Source organism: Gigantopelta aegis, chromosome 9, assembly GCF_016097555.1.
Source record: "Gigantopelta aegis isolate Gae_Host chromosome 9, Gae_host_genome, whole genome shotgun sequence".
Classification (NCBI taxonomy): domain Eukaryota; kingdom Metazoa; phylum Mollusca; class Gastropoda; order Neomphalida; family Peltospiridae; genus Gigantopelta; species Gigantopelta aegis.
This window is the reverse complement of record NC_054707.1, coordinates 1,434,305-1,446,707: the sequence shown is the minus strand read 5'-3', so window position 1 is coordinate 1,446,707 and position 12,403 is coordinate 1,434,305. Positions and strand designations below refer to the sequence as shown.

At 37.1% G+C, this 12,403-nt stretch overlaps 1 protein-coding gene across 2 annotated transcripts in view; it reads right to left on the bottom strand.

Annotated features, from left to right (window-relative positions):
* Nucleotides 1–11,813, bottom strand: part of LOC121381650 (insulin-like growth factor 2 mRNA-binding protein 2) — a 45,524-nt gene extending 33,711 nt beyond the window's left edge. For both annotated transcript variants that reach the window (XM_041510988.1, XM_041510989.1), the window contains exons 1-2: nucleotides 11,665–11,813; nucleotides 11,381–11,566 (exon numbers count right to left, since the gene is read on the bottom strand). In XM_041510988.1, coding sequence (XP_041366922.1) covers nucleotides 11,381–11,555 — 175 coding nt within the window. In that variant the 5' untranslated portion in view covers nucleotides 11,556–11,566; nucleotides 11,665–11,813. The remainder of the gene's footprint in view (nucleotides 1–11,380; nucleotides 11,567–11,664) is intronic.
* Between the last annotated feature and the right edge of the window lie 590 nt (nucleotides 11,814–12,403).

Below are 12,403 nucleotides of genomic sequence, written 5' to 3'. Positions count from 1 at the left end.
GTAAATAACGGCGATCGTGCTTGATTTATTATATGTACACAACTTACGTGCAGCGTTAGTTGCAACCTGAGGCACTCTTATATTTACGTCCAACTTTACACGTAACTTACGTTTTCGTTGTTTCGTGAATAGCTCTTCAGTCGTAGATTTACGTTTACGTGTAAAACTAGGCTTACGATATTTTGTGAATATGGGTCCTGGCTTTCTGCCAGAAAATAATTTGAGGGTACGTAATAAAAACAAAACAGACAAATAATTTGAGGGTAAATAATAAAAACAAAACAGATCCCAAGTGCACGTTGGCAGGGAACATTTTGTTTTCAAAATCTTAAGTAATTAGCAGTATTTCTGGTAAACTGAAAATTAATTAGCAACTATTGTTTAAAGTTATAAAATTGTGTAGCGATCCTTGAAACATACACAGCAATTTGCAACACGATATTGAACAAAACGTTCCCTGTATGAGTTTTAAATCTTTTGAAATTAAAGCCTGCATTTCATGTACTTTGACAAATTTGAAACAGCAGAAGCCTATTTCACAAAACGTAAGTTTACTAGCAATTACACCGGTCATTCATTTACATGTGATTGACATCTTATTTCATGCAGAAAATTACATCATTACGGAAGATGGAGCATTTTAAGGACAAAAGTAAGTGAAATATGTGTACTTCAAAACTATATTTGTTGTACTATAGTAGTAATAAAAATTGTGGACGAGTACAAAACTAGGCTACGATGTTTTGTGAAATTGAGACCAGTTATACATTAAATCTGCACACCCTAGTTCCATCCAGCGAAAATAAATTATAATTTGGTTAATCTACAAACCTGTAACACACTTAGATCACGTTTTTATCAAATGGAGTAAAAAAGCAGGTTTTATATCGATAAATACCATGGGAATCCCCATGTCCCAATTGCTTGAAATAATTTTGAAAGTTAGTATTTTGATGTCACTGGTAGATGTCGCTCGAAGTACAACAATGCCTACGTCACGACAAATTTCACAGACTTGGGGTGCGTTTCTTTCACCTCTCCTGGACATGTTCCAACTGTTCTGTCCTGTTGTATCCCCTCTCCAGATATCGTAAGACTTGGTTTTATTGGTTTTAAGGGTTTGTAACGTTTTGTATTGAGACACTTACTTGTCTGAACTTTATTGTTACTGAAAATGTTCATGAACTGTGAAGAAAAATCTCACAAATGAACAACAACAAATCGGATGTTGATTGCGCGAACCGTGCACGAGAAAACAAACCGAACCAAAATGATAACGGTCACATGGTATACCAACGTCTGTGACATTGAAATGGAAATATCCCCTCTAAAAATAGATTAGAATTGTCTGCTCAATGGTTTTTTCTCAAACGTGCGTCCGTTTTTTAAGAAATACGAAAAATGTATTTTGTGGTATTACAAACACCAGGATTACCAGGATTACCAAAAAACACTTCAGGTGAATGGAAATGTATATTCTAAATAATAAATGGTAAGTAAAGTGCAATTTTATTTGTGAAAAAATGGGTTTAATAGCTAAAAACAACGTCGTAATGGTTAACAACTAGCCGTAACTAGGGTGTGTCCTTTTAATAGTAATGTATCCATTAATTTCTAACATTTTAGATTACATAATTTTACACTCTGTACCCTCTAGCAGGAACCCTGGTTACATAAAGGTAATTTTTTAGCATTTCAGATCAAATCGAATTCTTTTTGTGAAAATAATTTTACACCCAAAAAGCTGAAAATAAGATAAAAATGACACTGCAAGTGTTTATGTTCAACAATAAGTTTAATAACCAGTGTGAGTGCGACCAACATTCGATCTTGCCGATACTCTGTATTGGTCTCCATTACAAGATCTGACACAAGTTTGTCATATCTTATTCAGGTAACCTGTTTGTTGCCAAGTTAGTGCTGGGAATCAGTTGGAATTCCATCGATTATAATCATATTGCACAAACTAATCAACTTTCTATCTGAACACAAGAAACATTTTTAAAAATAGGAACATACACCTATTGTGTTCACCAGGAATTTCTTTATGTCCACATGAAAGCAAACACCAACCCAAACATATTTACACACCAATTCCAGCATCTAAACTTGTGGAACAATTACAGTTAATATTTACCCACACAATCGATTATATATTTTTATAATCGATCATCACATCGATAAAGCTGAACTGATCAATTTTTGATTTAAAAAATCTTGAGGGATTTCATTAAGGAATAAACAGGTCTGTACCACTCACCATCAAAATCTGAAGTTGCATCATAAGATTGAAGGTGCAATTCACCCTTGGACAGAAAACAGGTCTATTCAGTTCTTGTATTGGTTGAACATGTCAAATTTTTTTTACAAATCTGCATAAGTTGGTGGGTTTTTTTAGACAATGATGGAATACATTTATATTTTGACATAATTATATGGATAAATTAATTGAACCTTCTTATCTTTATCAATGAGCTTAGATTGGACAGCTGGGTGATGGCTATAGTCTTGTGTTCAGTACCATATATGTATGCATTTAGTGGCAAGTTGAGCTTGATTGAATGCTGGGATGCACTGCAACACCAGCACTGCATGCTGGCAAAAATCTTACCTTTCCTTTCAAACCACAAAAATTCTTATTCTACTACTAGCGTTCCATTCAAGAAGTATTGTTTTGCATTTGCTTAGAAAGTACTATTAATATAAATTTGCTAATAACTGGTAACTTGTTTATTATTCTTTATATTAGGATTGGAGATTTCTTTGGCCTTCTATAAAGAGAGATCCAACAAAGACATGAACATTTTAACCATGTACATGTATTAAAAGATAATGATTTGTATAAATATATTTTTGCAACAAGTAAATTAAGAGAGGAATATTCATGCATAGCAGAAAATGGGTACAAAAGCTGTAATGATGATCAAGGTTGAATAAGCTGAAAACTACATATAGCATAGATTTAATAAAGATAACTTTATAGCATTTCAGATCAAGTCCTGTTCTGTTTGTGAAAACTTTTACGCCAAAAAGCTGAATTCAGACAAAAAGCTTAAAATTAAAAACATCCATGAAAAAAAGTAATGTCACCAAAAACAATACTTTTAAGGGGACACAAAATGATTTTGACTAACACTAACAGAGCCCTTTTAACAACTAAAATTACATGTTAATACACTTTTGTGTTAAAAGAATCAGTGTCTCTTGTACATACAAACACTGATATTCTAAACCAGTAAATGCATTTCAGTCATTAAAAATGCTCAGCTAAAAATTAGTTACAAAAGCAGCAAACATGGCTCGCGCTGTCATTCGCCAATTGCAAAACAATTTGCATAAGATTTTTTTCAATCTCGATTTTTAAAACCAAACATGTTTTTAACCAATTTTGTTCAATTGATCCGCCTTGCGGTGTCAAGCGATATTTACATGTCCACGTGGCCAGTCTACTATTCAGTAGTGTACTGCCAGCTACTTGTCGTAAAGCTAGAAAACGCGATTAAATAAAATGAAATACTGTTTTAAGCCATGTTGCATTGTTGATACTAAATATTTGATTACTAGCGACAATAGTAAAGTTTTACTTTTTATTAGTCATGTTTTATCGTACCGGTTAATGTAAATCTAGGTCACACAGTTAGAGTTTGTTTCTCACTTATATATACAATCATTATTAGTTAAAACTTTCTATGTTTACAGATTATATTTCAAACATTAAATGGTGAAATTATAATTCATTTGTGCTGTATCTACATCCCTCTGTTCCTTGCACAGAAATACAAAACACTCGAAACTGGCATAAAACTGAAAGAGCTGTTTTCTCCACTTGTGAAAGACAGTCGCACGCCAGTGTTTTGATAGCATTAAGTTACATAAAGATGTTTCCTTTGTCTTTATTTTGCGTGACTGGCTATAATCTCGAGTTGGACACCATAATAATTATGAACAGTATTCAGTTTATAAACCATATAGGTAAGTTAAGAGGGTAAGTAAAAAACGAGGTCATGGGGTAGGGTATGATCAAGAGTTACGCACTTAAAAAAAAAATAAAAAAAAATCCTCATAAAATAAAAGAGCCAGTCTGGCCATTTGGTTTCTATAAAATATGACTTTCTATTTTGTGTGTGCGTGTGTGTGTGTGTGTATATATATATATATATATATATATATATATATATATATATATATATATATATATATATATATATATATATATATATATATATATATATAATATAAATATATATACTCTTCAAAAGAAGAAACGCAAAACCACATTGTCGTAACATTTGGAGAATTGATTTAATTATTGAATGGTGAGTCCGATAATTACCAAATGTTGCAGGATTGTTCACAATTCACTCTAGTCCATTGTGAGTAAGTGATAGGACACACCACCAAGGTCAAGGTCATCTGAGTCAATACCGGGTGTGGCCTCCGCGTGTGTTGACAACTGCCTGCCCATTGAAGCAACCAGAGTACGGATGACGTCCCGGGGGATGGTGGCCCACTCGGCCTGCAAGGCTGCTGCCAGCTCGGGCAGGGTCTGGGGCTGTGGTTGTCGCTGTCGGAGGCGTCGGTCCAACTCGTCCCATAGATTCTCAATTGGGTTCAAATCCGGTGATATCGATGGCCAAGGAAGGACATTAATGTTGTTGTTCTGTAGGAAAGCCGTTGTGAGACGTGCTGTGTGAGGCCTGGCGTTGTCATGTTGGAATACGTTGGCGTTGGCCATAACTGGAACGATGTGTGGCCGGAGGATCTGGTCAATGTAGCCCTGTGCATTCAGGTTGCCCTGCACGTGGACCAGGTCAGTTCTGCCAGTGTGTGAGATGGCTGCCCACACCATGACACTACCCCCGCCGAATCTGTCCACTTCCTGCACGCAGTTTGCCGCATAACGTTCACCACGACGCCTATACACGCGACATCTTCCATCATGACGTCGGAGCAGAAATCGGGACTCGTCACTGAACCACACCTGTCTCCATCGCAGTTGAGGCCATTGTCGATGAATCTGGCACCACTGTTGTGGTGTCAAGATGACACCTCGCACTGGACGTCTGGCACGAATTCCTACCTCACGTAGGCGGTTCCGTGCGGTCTGGTCGGATATCCTGCGCAAACCTGGTATTGCTGCGGCTGTAGAGGTGGCAGTAGTCAATCGTTCCCGAAGGTGGCGTACCCGGATGTAGCGGTCCTGCCCGGGGGTAGTGACCCGTGGTCGACCGGATCTAGGGAGGTCACGTGTTGATCCATGTTGCTGTAACGGTCCCACAGTCTGGAGATGGTGCTTGGGGACACATGGAATGCCCTGGCAACGGCCGTTCTGGATTCGCCTGCGTCTAGTCGGCCGATGGCATTGTTTCTCTGCGGTTCACTGAGACATGGCATGTCCTGGATTGTCAACTGTCGGCCAGATACAGAGGCCAGGCAAGCGAACACCCTCCACTTTTATACTGTCGGTGTTCATGTTGCACGTGCAGACAACGCACGTGCAGTGGTGACATGGTTTGCACGTGGCTGCGTTTTTGCGAATATTCACATTTTGGAACTTTATTGTACAGTAGCTGCGTTTTATCGAATGTAACCGTGGGAATGTGTTTGGGACATGCAATGACCGTATATTCACAAAGCATGAACCGGTAGGAAACATAAAATCGGAGTTATAACCCATTTGTGTTTCTTTTTTTGAAGAGTATATATATACACACAATAATACATCTATTTATTACCAAAGAGATTAAAGATGCATGCATGCCTTTGGGCCTGTGGCACTGGAACAATATCTGGAGGGGTAACAGTCTCTGATGGGACTAGTTTTATCTTTATATAAAGCAGAAAAGAAAAAGATAACCAAAATAAGAACAGAAAATCTAATGTTTATAAATTTATTTTTTTGGTAAAATTAATGCTAGTGAAAGGAAAAGAAGGTAGTGGTTAGGAGACAATTGTTAAATAACTTTAGAGGAGCGAGTATTATCATTACAAAACCAGTGTTAGAGATTAACAGTATCCCGATATCCCGGGGATACTAGAATTAATATTGGATACCAGACTTCAAGAACCCAGTATCCCACCGGGATACCATATAATGTTGTTGTTTTTAATCCTGCATTTTTATTTTTCATTAAACAATGAAAGTCGTCATTTACTGGTAAAGTATTTTCGAGCTTGTACCCAGTCTAATGCTATGCCGTAACAATATCTCCCCCAACATGTACCCAGTCTAATGTTAAACTGGAGCAATAGCGGCGTAGCAATAGACTGGGAACCGCTAAGACGCTATTGTTTTTCTTGGATGTTTACTCCCTTCAAATTTTATTTGAGATATTGATTCCATCATGAATTAATGTCAGAATCACGTGTAAATTACTGTTAAATATCAATTTATGTTAATATATTAAAAATTAGATTCCATTTAATTGCAAATTTCACAAATCCCGCCATTGTGGCATTGCAATAGACTGGGAACAAGAACAGTGTCATCCAAGTTTGTTACTATGTTATTTATGAATTTCATTTAAGTTGGATACTAAATTCTCAGGTAGGATACCAGATTTTGAAATGTTAGTATCCAACTGGGATACTGCCCCAAATTTTTAATCTCAAACACTGAACACATAATGGGGGCAGGCCAGGTTACAAAAAAAAAAGTCAGATCTTATGTTATGTAATTGTTGAACATCTCCATAACTGGGACATTTATGAACTACTCCTGTCATTTTCAAATTATTTTGTTGTCTCATCATATTTTTTAAAAACTTTTAATAAAAACAAAAGGGCATTGGGTCCTGTTCTGGACCTCATTTATTCCAGCATTTTGCACGCATTATCTCGAAAGATACTGAATGATATAATTTGTTAGGCTATTAAATATGTAAACATTATGTACCGCGGTACTTACATTTCACACTTTTGGTGCAAAAATGTGTGTATAGTGTACCGTATATCTTCGCCTGTAAGTCGATCTCGGCTATAAGTCGAGTCCCTAATTTCAAGCCCTGAAAACATATTTTTTTATTGACCCGTTTATAAGTCGACCCATGACAAACTACTTATAAATATTGAAATATTTCTTATTTTCAGCACATGAGAACAATAATATTTGAACAAAAGAAAATTATTTTACAAACTTCGGTTTTCACGGTTTGTACATCGCAATATGATCAGACTATTCCAATCAAACTATCATTATTACATAACATCAAAACGAAATATTCCCTTAGTAGAGAGTGAAAGCTGTTTGATTGTTACTGTATAGTACTGTACAGATGGTTTTGTGCACAGACAACAACTTTATTTATAAACACTGACAACAGATCACTACGATAAAACTGAAAGTATCACGTTTTGCCGCCATATTAATACATGTAAGGAGGATAACTCTGGAAAGTACACTGGTTTTGTACCAAATGATGTGTGTCCCTATTGCTCTAGATAGTGAACTGCAGAGATCAGTCTATTTTAAGGGAAAGCTCAGTAATATTCATGAAGTTAATCACCGCCAAAACATTGTTTGAACAACCATTAATGCCAGTGACCAGATTTCAAAATAAATTCAGGCAACAGGTAGTTAGTATTGTTTACATTTTTACTATTAGTGATGACTGTTAATTTAACTAAGTGGACTGTTGTCTTGGCATGTGAGTGAGATCGTACGCCTTTTCGCATAACCAAAACCGTTCTAATGCCCCAAAAAATAGGTTATAAAAAATAAATGTGTCAAATTAACATATTTGAGTATAAATACATGGCATACTTCAACAATAAAACTTGTAAAATAATCCCCAAAACAGTAATATTTTTTGGTGAAATTTTTTTACCCTCTTATAAGTCGACCCCCCAAGTTATAAAATAATTTTTGGGTGAAAAAAATTCGACTTATAGGCGAAGATATACGGTATATCTTAGTCCAGTGAATCTTTTGGGGAACATATATATGGGATCAAAATTCACTTCTTTTAAATTACAGAGAAACATACAAATTATATCATTATATGATGCATACAAAAAGTAAAATTGCCTCTTTTGTGATATATACCACTCGTGGTGCACTGACTTCAATGAACCCATCGACGGGGATCGACCCTAGACTGACCGCACATCATACAAGTGCTTTACCACTGGGCTACAGCCAGCCCTAGACATCAGCAGCATTTCATTATTAGATTACAAGACGTAAGCTGAATAATAAGTACATTTTAGCATATACTATATTATAAAGAACAAGATTAAAAACAAAATCTTTTGACTGAAATGACAGTATGTTACTGGCGAATATATATATTTAGATTGGCGAAAGAAATTGAAGATTAGCAAATGTTTTGGCAAACAAAAATAACAACCCAGGACTAGCCCTGACTTCCAGTATAAATGCAGCACAATGATATGTTTTTTCAACAAAATTAATGTTTGTTTTGGTCAATAACACCACTAGAGCACATTAATTAAAAGTTTGCTTTGTTTACCGACAACACTAGAGCACACTGATTAATGAATCATCTATTGGACGTTGAACATTTGGTCATGAATTCTGACATAATATAGTCATCAGAGGAAACCTGCTACATTTTTCCACTAGCAGCAAGGGATCTTTTATATGCACTTTCCCAGACAGGAAAGCACATACCACGGAATTTGACCAGTTGTAGGGCACTGGTTGGAACAAGAAAAACCCCAATCAGTTCAATGGATCCACTGAGATGGTTCAATCCTGCAATGCAAGAACCTCAGACGAGCACTCAACCAACTAAATCCCACCCTGTTATAAACAGCAATGTTTAAAGACCTGAATATTTCCGTATTATTTTATAGTAAAACAACCTTGATATTAAGACCACCCCGCTACTACAGATTACGACCAGTAAAGTCAGACCCAATGGTAATTTTCAGTGCATTTGAACTCCACAAATGCGACCACAACATTTACATGCCACGTCACAATAGATAACGTAGTAAAATCTTGCCTAGTTGTCCACACTATGGGTTTAAAGTTAATTGCAGGTATATGTGTTGCTCAAACTAGCAATGAAATACTTATATCTTTTTTAGTTTGAAAGAAAGGTATTAAGTACTTTCGAACTAGGAAGTCCTAGTCAATTTCTGGAAGGTACGACGCATATTTTGTTGTACAACTTGTACACAATAATGTTGAAAAGTAACTTACACAGAGTAATATGTTTTTATGAAAGAAAATGCCAAACCATCCTAACACTTTATTTGTCACAGAAATTGGCAACAGATACGATTGGCTGCAAATCAGTCAAGTAAGACCGATGTCACGTCTTTTTATTACCTTTGGGATAGTGAACATCCTAAAACGTCAGGAGGGTGTCATTTGTCTAGACAGTTGTTCATCTCTATTGTGTAATAATTAAGAAAAAGAATGGAATCAAGCTCACAAATATCTGAAGCAGGTTTGACAATGATTATTCCTGCATCTGAATGTAAATGTTAATACACTGTCATCGCCAATGAATTTTAACAGTTTACATATTGCTGACGGCAACCGAAAAGGAGGATGGACGTAAAAATCACAATCAATATTTGCCAAACAATAATTTTGAATGTTGGTAATTCGGTATTAGGACCACACTATTAAGGCCAATTTTAATAAGTCGTGCCGATGGTCGCAATAGCGGGGTTTCACTGTATTGTTTTGGACAAAACCCAAAGCAGGGCGGCCCATCCAACCCTTTCTAAATGGTTTACTTGGTTTTTTTAACGACATCACTAGAACACATTGCTTTATTAATCATTGGCCTACTGGATGTCGAACATTTAGTTTTCTATTAGCAGCAAGGGATCTTTTATATGCACCATCCCATAGACAGGCTAACACATACCACACCCCTTGATGTACCAGTCGTGGTGCACTGGCTGGACTATGGAATTGAAATGCAACAGCAGTCAACAGTGGGTATGGGGGAACTCCCCCAGTAAGAAAATGGGTCAAGTTTAGGGTTAGGGTTAAGAAAATCATATCGTAATGATAATTTATTAAGAGTCATTAATTTTATCATTTGAAAGGTTAACTTGAAAAATAAAATCTGCAAAACAATTTGGGTGTGGCGCCAAGGGATTGTTTATATGCACCATCCCAGACAAAATGACACATAGCTCAGCCTTTGATATACCACTTGTGGTGCACACTGGAATGAGAAATAGCCCAATGGTCCCACCACCGGGATCAATCCCAGACAAACTGTGCATCAAGCGAGCGCTTTACCACTGACACTTTGTTTTTTTTTTAGAGGAAACCCATTGTTGCCACAGACTACTCTTTTATGACAGGCAGCAAGGGATCTTTTATTTGTGCTTCCCACAGGCAGGATAGCACAAACCATAGCCTTTGTTGAACCAGTTATGGATCACTGGTCAGTGCAAGTGGTTTACACCTACCCATTGAGCCTTATGGAGCACTCACTCAGGGTTTGGAGTCGGTATCTGGATAAAAAAATCCCATGCCTCGACCGGGATCCGAACCCAGTACCTACCAGCCTGTAGACTGATGACCTAAACACGACACCACTGAGGCCGGTCCACTGGGCTGTACGTCCTGCTCTTTCTTCACCATTTTTGTGTGGAAATATGTAGGAAATTATACAAATTCAAAAACCAATTATAGCATGCCAGTTTTCTGATTAATTTCACCCATATATCAAATTAACTGTCGGTTTGATGTTGTCCAGACATCTTAATAGTTTACATGATTGTTCTTTTCATGTACTAAAAATATTAAATTGAAGTTTAAATAGATGAAATTAAAAAAAGATTTTAGGTAATCTTATTGTGTACAAAGCCTAAACTGTCCAATGGTGCTAACCACTGAAATCCTGTGATTGACCTTAGGTGCTTTGCATAGTACTACAAATACTTGTCTTTTCCTGCAATAGTAAAAAAAAAAATCATAATCTGCACTGGCTGAACCATGTGGATTGACAGTTCTAATTAAAAGCATCCCTGTATATGTGCTCTAGTTACTATAATAATATACAACGCTTGCTGTTACATCATCACTCATGTACTCGCGTTGGCCGTAGGCCGAACCATCGTTACCATGCGGTCAAACAGGCTTTCAGTGTTCACCACTGGCAAATGGTCCATTACACCGACGTCAGTAACAGCAAGCAAATAGTATATCGCGTGTGCAAAAAGCTTCAGAAAAATAACATGGTGACCAGATGTCTAGATAATGAAAAAATGCAACGAATGCGTTTAAAATCACATGTCACCGGGTAACTTACGGCTGCATTCATAACCCGGCCATTTTGGATCAATGGAGGCGTGCGTTCATTCACATTGGTGCCCGAAGGGGAAAAAAATGGTGCATTCCTTAAATGCATTAATATGTAAACATAGTGCCGTGCATACCTACCGTTTAATTTGTCAACAGCCTTGTCAAGTGTTTCCTGATCTTCACAGTCTGCAAAAGCAAAGCTTCTTTTCAACAATATGTTGCTGACCGGTACAACTCCCTGCTCTTCGAACAGGCCACGCAGCGTTTCTTCTGTTACGTCACTTGACAAGTTTCCTAAGTATATTCTGAACATATCTGGCCAATCTACAAAACAAACAATACTTCATTAATAACCAGGAAATGGTTGCGTTTGATTAAAAAACAGTGACATTGGTATAACAAATGAGTACTATATTACATACGAGTTTTCAAGATGGTTGTACTCAGAACACCGGCATGGCGTAGTAATATATACAAATGAGTTTGGCACGTAATCGTGTAGGTGTTATTGGTTGGTATAACTATTTACAACCACAAGCTGTTCTTTGTTTTTCTTAGAAAAATAATAAAATCCACACAGGCATAATCATTATGATAAATATTTTCTAAATGTATAATACAGTGAACAGTGGTATGCTGTTTTATTAAAAAGTGTCGTACAACCTTCAACACCCATCCATAGAGATGGACTCGTCCACATATTTCCCCAAGTCTCCCACGTGGTTCTCGATATGGCTAATCTTGTCTGGGTGTGTGCAGACGTGTTGTTTATGATTGCGTTTGAGTGTGTATGTTAATTACTTTGGATTAACTTTAATGTAAACAGAACATTAATCAGTTAACTATCAGGATATAAGAAAATAAAGATGATGATACTCTTAAGTGTCAATTCACCCCGAATGCGTCCTCCGGTTGTCATGGGGGGCCATCCCCGGCCATGTATCCCCCACCCCATCACACCTCTTTTCATATTTGCCTGTTGTTCCATAACACGTGCAAAAGACGTGAATGCCCCCTCCCAATGTCGGTTGCCCCCTTTTAATATGAAATCCTTGTTTCGCCGATGAAGACATCGTAAGTGAGGGTGTATGGGTGCAGGGGCACTACCCACTGGTGTAAAGAAAATGCATCCCCCATCAAGTTGCTAGCATTTTCCGACGA